At 44.2% G+C, this 16,120-nt stretch overlaps 2 protein-coding genes across 2 annotated transcripts in view; one reads left to right on the top strand and one right to left on the bottom strand.

The window, feature by feature from the left end:
- Nucleotides 1-18: 18 nt before the first annotated feature.
- Nucleotides 19-3,211, top strand: MRPL35 (mitochondrial ribosomal protein L35). The gene is made up of 4 exons (XM_014895172.2): nt 19-76; nt 177-333; nt 1,448-1,592; nt 1,840-3,211. Exons 1-4 carry the CDS (start codon nt 43-45, stop codon nt 2,026-2,028), a joined length of 525 nt encoding a protein of 174 aa, XP_014750658.1. The 5' UTR covers nt 19-42; the 3' UTR covers nt 2,029-3,211.
- The window catches only part of REEP1 (receptor accessory protein 1), a 67,013-nt gene continuing 53,897 nt past the window's right edge, over nt 3,005-16,120 (bottom strand). Inside the window, exons 8-9 of the mRNA XM_088162989.1 lie at nt 8,979-9,118; nt 3,005-6,986 (exon numbers count right to left, since the gene is read on the bottom strand). Coding sequence (XP_088019115.1) covers nt 6,915-6,986; nt 8,979-9,118 — 212 coding nt within the window. The 3' untranslated portion in view covers nt 3,005-6,914. The remainder of the gene's footprint in view (nt 6,987-8,978; nt 9,119-16,120) is intronic.

Here is a 16,120-nt window from a genome sequence, read left to right as displayed (position 1 = left end):
GTGGGCGGGCCCCGGCGCGGCCCCGCCCGGCGCAGCGTGGCCATGGCGGCGGCGGCGGCGCGCGGGGCCCTGGCGGGTCGGTACCGGGGCGGTGTCGGTGTCGGGGCGGTGCCGATACCGGGGCTGGGGGTGTGTGTCTGGGACGTTTGTGCTGAGGCTTTCCCGTGTCCCCGCAGGGATCCTGCGGCGCTGGGCCCCCCGCGCGCTCCCGCTCTGCGGCCCCTCCGCCCGGTGCGTCGGGCACGGACCGGCCCCGGCCCCGGCCCCGCTCTGGACCCCGCGGCTGCTCGGCGAGAACCGGCCCCGGGCAGGGACCCCCTCGGTACTCAGCAGGTGCGGTTCCGCGGCTTCTCCCTCCTTAAAAATACCCTTAAAAGGCGTTTCAGATATATATGGCGGAGTTTATATATCTTATATATATTGTACCTAATATATGTTTTTATTTGTACACCTTATATATTTTATATGTATTATATTATTTCATATAAATATAAATAATTTGAAATACATTTATATTATTTTAAAATATATTTATACATATATTTAGTAATATATATTTTACTCCGTTACATATGCATTATATAATATATAATATACTGTGAATTTATTATGTATATTCACAGTATATAACATATATATAATAACATATATATAGCGTATACATAACATGTTTATCATCGTATGCATTAATATTAAATTGTTAGTATAGCCTATGTCATATTTAATAATATAATATGTAGTATTATATAACACATAAAATATGTGTAGTATATATGCTGAAACTCCTCCATATATATGAATATTATAGAATCATAGGTTGTAAAAGACCTCTAAGATCATCAAGTCCAGCTCTTAACCCAGCATTGCTAAGGCCGGCACTAAATCATGTCCCCAAGTGCCACATCTGCACAGATTTTACATCCCTCCAGAGATGGTGACTCCACCACTGCAAGCCTCCCACTTCAGTCACTATTCATGTTTAAAGCAGGAGGTAAATTAGGATATTCTTTGCAGCTGTGTTTTACTATTAGTCTTCTTGTAATCACTGCTGTTTCTCTTGCTGCTGATAGGTGTTGGTGATTTCTAGAGGTCTCTTCCAACCCAAAATGTTCTGTGATTAATATTCTAAAAGTGGTTTCTCAATCCAAATAACAGCTGAATGTTTGCTTCTGAGTGTTTAACTGCTTTTGGATTTAAAAAAAAAGATGCTCTGTGTGGAATAACTTTGAGCAGAATTTTGACGAGAGTCCGGCCCTGCTGTTGGTATTCTACACCCATTAGGTGCTGTGCTGTAATATTAGAGGAGTCTTTGTTACCCTTCAAACAAGCCACAGCCCTTCTGATGCCTCTATGTGGGATAAAGGCAATGATTACTCTTAGAAAAAGGTGTTTCATTCCTGTTCTCTTTTCCTCCCTGTTTTGGGATTGGTCTGTTTTTTTTTTTTAGTGTCACACCTCTACTTCCAAGTTTACTCCAGCAGCCAGCGAGGACCCTCACCTACTGCAGCTTACGGAAAGGAAAGAGGAAAAGTGTGAAATCTGTGGTCAAAAGGTTCCTCCGGCTGCACAATGGCCTCTGGGTTAGGAGAAAGGTGAGATTTTTTGGATAATGAGAGCCTTTTGTTTACAGTCTACAGTTTACAGGGTAAAGTATAATTGTTTTCCTTCCCTTGGAAGGCAGTGGCTGGTGTGGAAGTTAAAAAAAGCTGTGTAGAGAGACTCCCATTTTCCTGAAAGTGAGGGATTTATCCAGGTTTGCTGAGCAGTGTGGCTGTGTTTGTGTATTTGCAGTGACCTACTAAAACTGGGGGGATTTTTGTGTGTGTTTTCTCCTGACAGTCTGGTTATAAGAAGAGGCTGTGGAAGAAGTCAGCTGCCAAGAGGAAGCGTTTGAGGGAGTTTGTGTTGTGCACGAGGACACAGTGTAAACTCCTGGATAAAATGACCACTTCCTTCTGGAAAAGGAGGAACTGGTACGTTGATGACCCCTACCAGAAGTACCACGACCGCACAAACCTTCGTGTGTAGAAATCTTGGGTTTGCACATCTCTAGGAAAGGGGGAATGGTCGTGTGGCATGGTCTGGATTTTGGAACATAAATCTGCAATGCCTGTACTTTTTTAAAATAAACATGTGCATATCATCTGAGCAGAATTATGGGAATCAATGCCCAAAATAAAGGAATACTCAAGATTATCTTCATCTGCAGTTTGTGTTTTACTTAGCAGAGGTCAGGCTGGTTGCCTACACATTCTGGTGTCTGGTGGTTTCCTATGATTGTCTAACATGGAGGAATACGCTAAACAGGACTAAAAGTGAATAATTCAACATATTTTTATCTTATTTTAAAAATAAATATGTTTAAATAACCCAAGAATCTATTTTTATGTATGCATACCTACTGGTGGGTCACTGAATGGAGTCTTCTAGGGAAGAGGAAAAAAGAGCAGGGTCCATCTCAGCATATGTTACAATAACACACTGTTGCCTTGTGACGATGCTAGAAAGTGTAGGGAAAAAAAGCCCAAACCAGAGTTTCATAGCTACATGCTGGTTTTATAATTGATTTTAAAATGTATCGGCCACCAGCTTTCATTACAGGACTCAGATGTTGTGTCCTCTGTTGGTTTTTGAGTATTCTTGGTGTCCTGCATGACATCCCCAAGCAGACAAGTCAGAGTAATTTTTTATTTTTCCTTTAAGCCTAACTACACCTCACACTGCACATTCCTGGTCACACATAAATGGAACAAACCAAATGTTTATCATGGGGTCCGTTTGGAGTGAGCAGACCAACTCGACCCTGGTCTTGCTAAGGGGTTGGATCAGATGTTTCCTCTACAAAGCTGATGCTCCAGACAGTTTATGAAAGCAGTGCTTTAAAGCATTCCCTGATAACCCATTTTTGAGCAGACAGTCCCTGGTTATCAGCCCCAGAGCTGCCTGTTTAGCAGAGGTGGTTTGCTGTACAAGGCTGTAGCATTGCAATGAATTCACTAGTTACTCAGAGTGTTCAGTAGCTGTATTTTGTTCTTTTTCCAGTTCATGATACAGAAAGTTCTGAAGGACATGCAGCACTTAGTGAATACATCTATATACAGTCAGCCAGAATTCAGATAAAAATAATACAGCAATCAAAGTGATTATTCTGGCCTGCCAGATACATTGAACAGACTAAAGATGTTTGGTTTTGTTTTTGTTTGTTTTTTTTTTAATAAAGAAAAGATTAAGACTTTATTCAAGATGTATATCAAGCAGTATAACAAAACCAGCAAAACATCAACCTTTGGAATACTGTTGTAATGGCCGTCCTTGTGAGGCATCCAAGTGTACCATTGTATCACAGACCTTTTCTACCCATCACAGGAAAGAAATCACACCAAGTGCACAATTATGAGCCTTAAATAGTTTGTCTAAACGCAAATCCCGACGTGTTCTCTGCTAGTTCAAATGTGCTGGATGCAAAACAGGTACCTGAAACTAACAGCAAAAGGGAGACTGTGGGTGAGGAGCACAAGGGTTCATCACGACACGAGGACTCGCCAGCAGCCAGAGGCAGCAGGTTGTTTACAGGAGGAGCATGGTCTCTCTCCAAGCAGCTTTCTCCCTTCTAGCAGGAATAAATTGCCAGATTCTCTTTCCTTCTGTGCTGGATTTGCACTTCCAGAAGGTTTTTAGGTTGATTTGTCCCACGGTGACAGGGACACATGTGAAATCTTGTTTTGATGGGATCCTGATTCAGCAGCTGGTGACCACAGGAGCTGCACTGGTGCTGACCCTTATGGCAGGAGAGAAGGCACAGGGGGCTGCACTGGGCTGCTTCAGGCTTTTTTGTTCATAACTGTGTGAGTTTATGGTAAATTGGGGAGGTAACTCACAGGCCTGTTTACCACAGACCATCTCCAGCTGCAGTTTCCTTCCCCTCAGCCTCAATTTTATGTGCTTAAAACAATGCACGTTTCACTGGAGCCCTGAGCTGGGTAAAGGCCATTTCCTAGGGTTGGCCTGTTCCCTTCAGAGTTCCACTCTCCCAGCCCTCTCTGAGATATCAGGGGGTGCCTGCCTGCCCTACAGGACTGATGGTAGGGGCCAGCTGCCTGAAAGGCTCCAAAACCGGGCATTTTTAACTAAGCCAGATCTGCTGCTATTTTAAACCATCAGAAAGATTGCTTGATTTTAGGAGGGGAGATCTGGAAGTGCTCAGCCAGCCTGCACACTCAGAGCTGAAGCAGGAAGGGAGCTGAGAACTGCTCCTTTCCAACACATGCCTAGCAGGCATCCATCCATGCATCCATCATCCATCCATGCATCCATCCATGCATCCATCCATGCATGCATCCATCCATCCATCCATCCATCCATCCATCCATCCATCCATCCATCCATCCATCCATCCATCCATCCATCCATCCATCCATCCACCCTCCATCCCTGCCTCCTCTCTCCGCTCCTGTGCCGGGTCCTGCACACCCTGCTTTGCCAGGAGGGGTCAGCAGCAGCGCAGGAAGGCGATTCACCGAACCGGGCTCGCTCCTCGGCAGAGGCTCCAGAGAAAAGCTGGAACAAAAGCCTTCCCGGGTGGTGTTTATCCGGAATGAACACGGAACTGACAGACTGGGGGCAGCCCCTGTAAACAACCTGTGCGAGGAGGGTGAGGAATCAAAGCGAGTGGCCGTTCTCGTCTGTACAGAACACTGGAGCACAAGGAGCACGAGTGCACGAGGTCAGGCATTCACATGTCTGTCTATCTATACACAAATATACAGCTCCGTTCATAATACATTTTTTCTTTTCCAGAGATATGAAAAGGTTTATTTTTCTCCTTTATACAGTGAATGTTTTGAGAGATATAAGGCAACTCCCTTGTCAACATTTCACCTCAGCACTTAAGAAATGCTAAACAGTCAAGTTTACAGTAAAACAGCAGATTAGACGCACATTAAATAGTTTTAGTGATAATCAATGTTAATACAGCGTGTCTGAGATTAGAAGTTGTCAGAAGTTATGCAGCTCTATGTTGTTGGGGTTATTTGGCATAATTGAGTGCAAACTTGTCAGCTTCTTCTTTATCTTACAGCAGCCCATTGCATAGCAGGGAAACATGGCTTGCTTGCAACAGGATTTTATTTTCTGCTAACAGTGCAGGAAGATTTCTTATTTATTTTTAATGTTAACCAAAAGAAATCAAATAAACACTAAAGCTGCTTAGAAGTAAAATACATAAGCTTAGCTTCTCAAAGCTTTTGCTGACTATCTTCCAGGGACCAACTCTTCTGTAACTACTCTTTAGACAGGTTTGTTTGGTTTTGTTTTTTTTTAATTTACTTTCTGAAGAATTTTTCAAAATTTGCAAAATATTACTTAATAAGCACATGTAAAGGAAATAAAATTCTCAGATAATGAGGCCAAATACTGTGGCAGACACAGGAAATACCTGCTTGCTTTTTTTATTTCCTAGCCAGGTCAGATAAACATTTCTGTGTGCGCATAATTTATTTCTTTCTTCCTCACACACGTAGGAAGCCGTGGGGGGGACCTCAGGGATCCACCAGATGGGCAGCTGGGATATGGATGCACACCCAGCAGAGAAATGGCTTCAAAGGCCACTTCAGAGTTATCTCCAAGCCTGGCACACTCCAGCTGGCTGTTGGCACCCTGGGCCAGATGACAGTGACACCATCGAGCCCCTGTGCTGATCCACCGGTGATGGCACATCCTACATAATGCTAAATGCTTTTCTAGTCTATGTGACAGGTCCAAGAGCAAACACAAAGGGTCACGTAATTAACTTATGTGTGAATCTCCACATGCTCAACACTTACAAGAGACATCAACTTGAAGCACAAATACACAAACCCTACCGTGTCTTCCTCTTCTTTTATATTTCTCATTTATATATGGATACAAATACACCACTCCATCTGGTTCTTGTGGTTCTAACCAAACCCCGTGCTACAGGAGAAACTCCAGGCTTCAAAAAGCAGCTCAGACCCTCTGCTCATGCAAGCAGAACAGCAGCCCCTCGGCAGCAGAGCAGAGTGCTGGGACTGGCACTGTTGCAGCAGGGGAGAAAGGTGTGTTTTCCCCTGGAAATGCATCACTAAAGCAATTCTAATTTCTGTTGCTGCAGCTTGCTCAAGCCTGGCTTGCTCACACTTTAAAACTCGCAGTAGAACATTGGCCACAAATGGTGGGATTTAGTTCTTCTACGCATTATTTTCCACAAAATACTCTCCTGGCTCAGGCTGATCAAAATTAGGACTCCCCCTTCATTACATCATTGAAACCATTTTTTTCTCTTGCACATCACTTCCTCATCCTCTGTAAGTGATTCTGTCTCTGCAGGTTTAGCACAATGATTTTCTCAGAACATGTGACTTGCAGAAAAACGCAGTAGCAGCTCAGCGTTCACTAACAAATCTTGGACATTTTGTACAGTCAAAGTACTTTTGACGTTTGTTACATCATTCACAGTCTTGAGGAGGAAGGGAGGAAAGAGAAATCCATGGGTTCTGCAAATCCACTTCATCCATGATAAAGCCATAAATAAATACACTGTCAATGTAGCATCATGAGTAACTGATTATTGTCATTTCCGCTGGGCATTCACAGAGCAAGAGCTATGCAGACACAAATGAAACTGTAAATGTATGCTGTGGGTGGGTGCACACTCTGAAAACCAAACCAGGACCCCTCACCTGCAGGTGCCTGCCAGACTGTCCTACCCACATCAGGGACAAAGGGCAGCAGCGAGTCACAGAAGGATGCGGAGAGAGGAGGGAGAAAGGCCATGTCTACAGTGCTGTACATCAAAGCACATCCATCCCACTGCTGTTTCCTATGTTATGAACGAGTAGCTCTTTAAGGCAGAAGAGAGACATTCTGTGGATCTTGGTGCTATTGGCTCATTGCACTCACATTGTTTCAGTGGCAGAGGACGAGGTACTTTTCTTCCTGAAGCGAGGTCTAAGGGTCCTAGGCGGTGCCTGCAGAAAAGCAAGACAAAACTTCAGAGGCATAATAAGAAACATCTTTTTTTTCCTTACAATTCACCCATCTTTGTGGGACCTCTGTGACAAGGATCCCATTCCATGCATGAAGTAATGCAGAAGTTTTGGCCCTGAAGATCAGTAATGAATGGCCAGCTGAGGATTAATTTCTTTAAGAAACCTGTTGTGTACTCAAGTTACATCCACACCTTCCCCTCTTAGTTAAAGGTGTGGCTAAAGATTGCTAATAACTCAAAAGTTGAAAGAGCCAGGTCAAACTGGTGCCATTTACAGCAGCTCTTGGATCTAGAGATCACGCTGGTGGCAGGAAGCCAGGTCTGGTGTCTCCCAGCCCATCCTGCCCTGTCCAACCCATCCACAGCTCCTCTGAGGGTACAGATCATGGCATAACAAAGCTGAAGGGGTCTCCAAGGTGAAACACACCAGGCCTGTAATTCTCATGAGGTAGAACTCTTTAAAATCACCCTCTTGCTTGGGAAAGAGGCCAGACAAAATCTGTTGAAATAATTTTAGAAACCAGATATTGGAATTTTCTGCCTTGTAGTCAGCTATTGCAAAGCTTTCACAAGGAGCCCAGACTGCCCAGGAGGAGGCAGACCAACTCCATGAATTTGGTTTCCTGTGGTTAACCCTGTTCTCCAGACTCAGACAGACATTAGTTAGGCTAGCAAACAAATCAAAGAAAAAGCCCTAATCTGCACTGTCTACTTCTCTCAGAAGAGTTCTGGTGTGGCATTGTGTCTCATGAGCTTCACAACAAGAAATGGTTATCAGATATTGTAACAGAGCATGGATTCTCAGCCCTGTCACTGCATCAAGCAACACTGCAAGGTGTGGTAGACTCTGCTACTCCATTTACATAAATATCCAAAGCCTTGTTTTCTTAATAGCATTAACCTATATTTACCTGTAAGGGCCTGACAACACCAAAGCAAGGACTTTGTAATTTCTGTTTTACAGGATTTTCACACCCAAGGCTGGACCATGTTTCTGCATTCCCATGGTGCTGCAAGGTATAAATATTCATGTAGACAAGGGACTGCAGCATGCTGAGATTTTGTTTAGACTCCACCTAAATACCCACGATTGTCTAGCTTGACCATAAACCAAAGTAGTTTCTCATGGAGATGGGATTAATCCAACAGTTCACCCCATCTTCCAAGCCTGAAATCTTACCCCAGCTGCCCATGGTGAATCCCCATCAGCACAAGAGATGTGGATGGGATGGCTGTGCCCAGAAAGCACAGCTGGAGCAGGGGTGAGGAGAAAAGCTGCTGTGCACGGCAGTGATGGATCCCACACCACACCTGACTCCATAGCTGCTGGCTCAGAGTAGCTCTCTGTAAACCAGGAGCCCAGGAGCCAGACAACGAGAGCAGTACCTCCTGCAGCTTGGGAGAAGGCTGCTCTTTGGGAAACCCTGTGGCTCTTAAAGCAAAGCTGTCATTAACTGCACAGCCAAGACTCTTAGAGGGGGCATGAACAGCTCTGCCTCCTTTGGGAGGCCACTGGGCAGCTCTGGGAGTAGCTGGAGAGGCTGCACCTTTCCATGGCTAGAACAGAGCAGCCCAGACTTTGGTGAAAGCCCCCACAGGTCGGACAACCCAGCAGAAGGGATTGCACCTACTGAGCAAACCATACCATACCCCTCTGCTCCCTCACACTGAGCCAAGGGAGGGAACAAACTCGTCTTCCCACAGGTGGAGATCTCACCCTGCCCAGATCTGCAAAGACTCTTTGCCTACAGCATCTCCCACGGAGGTTTTATTTCCTCCATAACAAAACTTTGCTAAAAATTTGGCAAATCACACAGTGAGATCTGCATTTCCTTTAGTTCTTTTGTTCCCATGAAGCAACTTAAAGTGTGTTTAGTGAGTTTAGACCAAAGAGGTGTTTGTTCAGTTGAAGATTCCAGTTGAAGAATGAAGGAATGTCATAGAAGGAGGAGCCTCGACAATATGAAAGTACCTCAAGGGGTTGATCCTTCTTTTTGGGCCTTTTGTTCATGGATGCACAATCATTCTCTTCATCATCAGAGAACACTGAGCCTTTTGTTTCAGGGTTTTTCTCAGGTGGCTTCTCATACCTAATGTCCACACTTATTTCACCTATTTAACACAGCCATTTGCAGCCTAAATGTGAAGACACGGGATGAGGAAATCAGTGATGGTTTGATTCACACAAACGTCACTCACTGCCAAGCCATGCATCTTCCAGGGATTAATAGACAGAAGGGTCACACATCACACTCTAAAAATAGCAGCTGTGGGGTTAGAAATCAAAAGGCCCTTGTTTACAAAGCCATTATGAAGTCTATTTTCATTATTTTACATGAAATTGAGACTAAATTCACAGCTTCTGATGTGTGGGAGGTTGACACTAGAAAGAGATTTTTTGTTAGTTTGTTTGTTTGCTCAGGGATAAACAAAATAACTAATTTCTTGAATTGCTGGTTCCATCCATAGCTCCTGCATCTACTGCTTCCTCTAGACGACTCCAAATGAATGTTGAAGTCGTCTGATAAGCACAGAGAGATCTGCCTGGGATGTAGAAACAGGAAACACAGCATCACTTACAGACTTGAAACTGAGAGTGGTCAAGGCAAGCACTCAGTCTGACATCCACTGAAGGTCACAAAAAGCTTCACCAGGCATTGAATGGACTCTCAGCAAGTGGGTGTGTTGCTGGAAAACCAGTGCAGGGAAAAGTCTGTCTTCTGTCCCTCTGTAGTAAATGTGGTGGAGCATTAGCTCTGCTGATGGACCTGAAGGCAGTTTATTGCCCTATAACTGTAGATCACAAACACTTGGTGGTTCTTACCCTTGTAACTTATGGCATTATGTTTGTAGGACTGGTCGTGTTACACACCACAATCCACTTGCTGCCTAAACACAGACAGTAAATGGCACAGTATTTTGAATGACCAGTCCAAAGCAAGAGATACAGAAGAGGAAACTCAACATGACCAAGATTCTTGCTCTCCAGTTTCTTATCAGCAGGGCTGGAGGTTTCTCTGTTTAATTGAGAAAGCTTTTTTGATTCTGAAATATGGCAGGAGTGGAACTATTTGCTGTTTAGGTGTCACTAATCAGAATAACTGAGTCTGTATTTTGTTCCATGAACATACATAGAAATAATGCTCTGTGCTTCTTGTCTCAGCCTGACTGCAAGAGTCTGCTGGACCAAAGACTAAACCCCAAAGACTGAAACCAAAAAAGGTTCTTAAACATCTAATACTTACTAATCCCTTTTGATTCTTAAAGCCAAAAAGAACTGAATTCTTCGATAGCTCTTTCAATTGGGTATCAGGCAGAGGGGAAATGATTTGGCTACAGCAACACCACGAGTCACGAGCAGGTCACTGGGGCTCTCTCCAGGGCCAAATTAAAGTCAGCAGCTAATCGCTCCCAGCCCACAGGATGCAGCTGCTGCTCGAGACAGCAGCCTGTGCACAGCATCCTCTGCCTACTGACCCCTTGTTTCTACCCCTTTATCACCATTCACATGGGCAGGCTGGAAAACACCACCACTGCAGGTTTTCAGGAAGAGCTGGAAACTGACTTTCACCCCAGCTGTGCTGAAGATGTTGAAAGGCACATTGCAGTGAGGCCCAGGATAATGCTGAAATGTTTTTCTTCTATGTAGGACTATAGTGTGAAAACTGCACTCTGGGGAGAACTGAATGTGCTCTAGACCACATGCCAAAACAGTACAGGAATGTTTTGGTTCACTATTTTATCCCTCCACTTGGGAAGTGATCTACCCAGGAGCAGCCTAGCTCAGACCCTCTTGGATGTGGAAGCTGTTCTTTGCTGCTTGCCTAAGCCAAAACAAAATTTAGTGAAATTTAGTAGAAGTAAAAGAGGTCAGGACCTCTTTTAATGTCCTCACTGAGGTTTGCACAGTGGCCCAACAACATATTTCCAGCCATGTGCCACTGAGACCAGACAGGGACTTTTACCAGGGAAAAAGGGGACAGGATGTAGGGGTGTTGGAGAGCCAGAGTTAGGGTGCTCAGTGACCAGAGTGAGGAGACACTGGCTGCTGAGGCTGAGTGCATAGAATCATGAAAATGTGCCCTGCTCCCACTCTACAACCAGTCACTCCACTGGAAAAGGAGACAGAAGGAACTGTCAGCCTGATATTGCTTCTAGGAATCCCATGGTTTTGCAGCATACATTGCTTTCTTCATTACTGTTCTCTCTCTCAAATTAGATGCTAGGCAAAAAAGATACCCAGGGAGCTCTGCCACCCATGACACCTGCACAGCAGGCACAGTCTCCTGCAGGCTTTTCCTTCCTCCCCATCAGTCCAAGCAGCACATCCATACCTTGAAGCTGCTTCTATGAAAATCAAGAGGAGAGCTCAGCCTCCAATCTGGCACATACTGCTTTGATCCCTGCAGCTGAGAGGTCTGTAAAGTTCACTGAAGTTGGGCTGATGCCCTCTTCTTCCCTGCTCCACATCATTGTGAATGGACACTGAAAACCAGCCAAATGGGAATCAGTTTTGCTTCAGCCTCACTGAACTGGAAAAAGGAAGAAGATGGGCTATCCCAGGTTTTTCCACTACTTTTCTGGCCATTGATGAGAACAGATCTTGAATACACATGGCACTTTCCTTAAGACCTGGAAAAGAAGAGAGGATTCCCTGCCCATCCTGCCTTGGGAAGGACATCTGTATTGTGAGCAACCCAAGCTCGTATTGATCTGCCAGACTTTGGGGTGCCAGGCTTTGTCCCACGCTTTGGAAGCATTCTGCTGTTGTGGGATGGCAGAGAACTCATCTCCAAAGAGTGGCTGCTGTGTGAGCCCCAGCTCTGAAATTGCTATTTTTTTGTGAATATGGTGATGATGTGACAAAAAACTGATCTTCTGACACCAAAAGAGTGAGTAAAAAGGTAAAGCAGGGCATTAACCAGAAAAACAAACACACATGTGAGGAACTGGTGAGAAAGGAGATGGAGGTTTAAGGTGAATGGAAGGGTTCTGGGACACCAAGGTTTGTTACCAAGGAAGGTAAAGACTGAGAAGCAAAACATATTGTCAGGGCTGGAGCGTGCATTTTGAGGACAGCACTTGGCCTTGGGTGATCTCCTATGTGTTTCTAAGAGCCATCTTTATGATCTGAGGCAGCAGGGCCTCAGGCCACTATCAGATGTCCCCAAAGTAGCAGAGTCAGCAGTGTGTGCTGCTCCAGGAAAGCAGCCAACAACCCCAGGGACTGTGACAGCCAGGAGGTGGCTGTGTAAAAACATGGGCAGTACACCAGACCTTTGCTCTGACTCTGTTTGGGACACTCTCACTCCCCATCCCAGGGCAGGCTGTGTTTTAGGTGTCTTCACCTATTACATTTATGGCTTCACATCTTTGTGTGAAGGGGCTGAATTGCTGCAGAAGTGGAAAACAGGCTGATGTCCCAGGACTAAAGCTGCTGCTGCCTCTTGCAAACACCTTTTCAGTGCATAGACCAGATTACACTCCTCTTTCCACTAAAGCAAGACAGAATCTGACTGTAAACAGTCTAGGGAAATAGACCCCTTAATTCCAGTTCCTATCATTCCATCATAATTTCTCCCAAGGGAACTGATACAGCCAACACATTGTGTGGGAAGCCCTGAAAATGGACACATTTCAAGTTAAAGTAGACATCTGAATGCTCTGCAGAGTTGGGATCTGAGCTGTTAATCCACCTCAGGGAACAATCCAGCATGTACCAGGAAATGTAGGGCCAGATCATTGCAATCTTTGATCTCTGTGATTCAAAAAGGCTAAGAAATTTCACTTGCAAAACTCTTTCTACAGCAATATCTGGGATTCAGTAGTGTGCTATTTTTTTCAGCAATCACTTTGATTCAGACTCTGGTTCATGCTGCCATGTAAATCCTTAGCAAATTCCTGTGGATTTTCATGAGTACAACAGAAGTCAGGACCTGGCCCACTCTAAGTGCAAGTGAACAAATTACTTTGACCTAGATCCTCTAAAAAATCTGGACACTTAAGTATAGTTACAGTGGGAATCAGGCAGCTTTGATACTGGACATGCCCTTATTTTGCTAGGCACAATACTTCTTTCTCCCATCACTTTAATTCCTCGGGAGCAATGGGGAAAACCACAGTCACAGACTACACAAACCAAGAGCCAGGTATTGTATGATTGTAATGGAAGGTAAAGTCACTCCAAAGTTAAGCCTTTCCAGGGCATCATTCATATAAAGAGGTTTGCACACCACTTAAGAAGCACAGAAGAGATATTTATTATACGATGGCCATCAGCTTCTTTCCCCTGCAACAAAGATAAATTCACCATCACTTCCAAAAGACATTGACCCAAGTCCTGTACTTCCCCAGCAGTTTTCATTGCCAAACCAAGGAGTTAGGAGCAGCCAACTACAACAGCACACACTGCCCAGGAGCCACCAGAGTCAGACATCCTTTCCAAAGCTGGAGTCAAATGCAACCAAAGCAAACAAGCCTAATCACATCAACAAAGTCATCCGTTAATGAAAACACATCCCACAAAAGCGTGAGTTGTTAAGTGCTAGTCTATTCCAAACACCTCAGAGGAAAATTCATGCAATCTGTAACACTTACATCAGAGTCCCATAATATTTACATAGAGAAAAAGAAAGAATAAACTGTTAGGAGAAAACATTTGGGTGCAGAGGGGGAAGTAACATTGTTTCAGAACACAGAAATATTCATCTTTGCTTTTATCATATCTGTCATTCAGCTGGAGTTTATTAAACAACAATTAATGTTTTTACTTTCTGCTGGTAAAATGCAAATGTACTTAAAAACTACCGATTTTCTGTGAAATTCTTTTCTTCCCTGAAATAACCAAAATAAATATTAAACTATTTTTAATTCTCAAAAAGAAAATCACAAATTGGTATTCAGAAATACCAGTGCAAAGTAATGCAAACCAGCCCTGTAAAAATTTGATTCAGTATTTAGTAAAGAGAAATTTTAAGGAACAAAATGCCTAGAGCAACAGGAAATTGTTGTTTGTTCTTTAATTTCAATAAGGTTAAAACAAATCCCCTGAAAGAGACCTGGAAGCAAAACTGGCTAAGAACCAAAATAAAACCACCTATACCATTTAATTGAATTAGTTCAGAGATATACAATCAGCCCCCTTGACACAAAGTCAATTAGTGTTTTTAAAGCACTTTCCACTGTAATAACTCACGTGCACTTTTTAGCATACCACAAAGAAGGGGCTGGATTCAGCTAATAGACCAATAAGGTGATTTGTTTAGAGCACAATCAAGTGGATTTCCCATCCAGGTCCTTGGTGAGCTGCACTGCTGGTTGTGTGTCATCTGTCACCTCGTGGAGCACAACTCTGCAGTGCACACCCAAACCAGACCCATTCATCACTAATGTCCCTGCACATTTCTTACACTGCCTGAGGCTTCTGATCAGCATTTTAGTATTAAATGCCCCCTCAAATACTTGCAGTCCTGATATACAGCTGAGTCTTCAATTCATGATAGATATGTTTATTCTCTGCAAGAATTGAAATGGTTTCTCCCTCTCAACCATGCCCCAGGTCTTTGCAACAGCACCTAAGAGACATTAGTTGAGAGAACACCACCAAACACAATTTTGTTACTTCTTAAATGCCGGTCCCGAGCAAGATTGTTTAATATTGAACAGCGTTTAAGCATTTGCCAGGCATTGCCAAAAGACAAACAGATACCCCTGGAGATTTTCACTCTGTCCTCTCTGAAAGGGAAAAAGAGCTCTTATATAATTGTACCATTGTTCCTGAATGCTGCAGCCTGACTTTCCACAGAACACAAAGGAGATAAATCAGAAACTCGGGTAAAAACCTGGAAGGAGCTCCACCAGCAAAGGCCTGGCCCTGAACAAAAGCAAGAGGAGCTGGCACAGGAGCTGTCAGAAAGATGTGCTGGAGTACATCTGTCAAACAGGCTTGTGTTTTAGTGAAGCTGCCCAGAGCAGAGCAGGATGAATGTCCTGAATTGCATCAATGCTTTGTCATGTGCAGACCATGAGGCCAGGGGGAGTGATCCAAGTGGGCAGGAAAGGGCTCTCCAGTGGAGCCAACAGCTTCAGCACAGAGAAACCCACCACTGCTGACAGGGACAGTCCAGAGCAGAGCCCATCAGCACCAGCCCACCACAGGGACAGCCCATCACTGCTGACAGGGACAGCCCCAGCTCAGGGGGCTCAGCCTGGCCTTCAGGCTCTGCAGAAATGCACACTCCATGGCACCTGCAGCCCTCATCCTCATGATACCTTCTCTCAGGATATCATCTAGGGAGCAGAATGCTTGGACTTTTGCTCCACCAGCCCGTGCTCTCCTAAGAGCTGTGGAGGTTTCTGTGAGTCAGGGAAATAACTGAGTTTGACCTGCAAGACCATTAAGACAACTGCTCCTGCCAAAAAGACTGCACCAAGGCTCTAAAGCAGCCTTTAATATCCCTGCTTGAGGAAAGACTTGACTATCTGCCCATTTAGATTGTAAACTCCTTGGAAATAAGTACTGTTAATGATGGGACTCTGAAATTTGCTACACTAAAGTTTGCACCAAGAAAAGACGAGTACCAATAGCTCAAGGCAACTTAGTCCTAGCTAAACAAAATCAGATTCTTTCTTCCCCCAGCTTTTCGTGGCACTGAAAAATGTTCACATTACATAGTCAGCTCTCCAAGCTACCAAAGATGCACTTACAAAGGAGCATTTTAATGGCAGGCCACTGTCTGAGAGTGCATTAATGCATCTATTGCCTTGGAGACAGAGAAAGGGCAGCCTGTGGAAGCAGAATGAACCCTCTATGACATAGAGCCTCGGCACGTCCCTATTGACATGGACTAAGGGACTGGATAATGTTGGAGAGGGGGGCAGGAATAATAAAACAAGCCAATATAAAAAACAGGGTATGCAATTTCAACAAGTTCAAAATTATTTTGGGTCTAATTCATAAACATAATGGATTGATTGCTGCTTTAGCATCCTTTAACGACTTTCCTAAGATTACCTCATGACTGTTAAGCCCATAAGAATTCAGTGATTTTTTTATAAATAACACTTTGAAGTCAAATCCATAAAATAGGTTTAGGCTAAAATTAGAAAGGTTCT

This window comes from Sturnus vulgaris, chromosome 4 (genome assembly GCF_052056855.1).
Source record: "Sturnus vulgaris isolate bStuVul1 chromosome 4, bStuVul1.hap1, whole genome shotgun sequence".
NCBI lineage: Eukaryota > Metazoa > Chordata > Aves > Passeriformes > Sturnidae > Sturnus > Sturnus vulgaris.
The sequence above is the reverse complement of the archived record's forward strand: the minus strand, read 5'-3'. Positions and strand labels throughout refer to the sequence as shown.

Bases quoted from the DNA above. Each gene is read 5' to 3' on its own strand.
- MRPL35 (XM_014895172.2), top strand. From the start codon at position 43: ATGGCGGCGGCGGCGGCGCGCGGGGCCCTGGCGG. The intron at 77-176 runs GTCGGTACCGGG...GTGTCCCCGCAG, and splicing joins GGCGCGCGGGGCCCTGGCGG to GGATCCTGCGGCGCTGGGCC. The intron at 1,593-1,839 runs GTGAGATTTTTT...TTCTCCTGACAG, and splicing joins GCCTCTGGGTTAGGAGAAAG to TCTGGTTATAAGAAGAGGCT.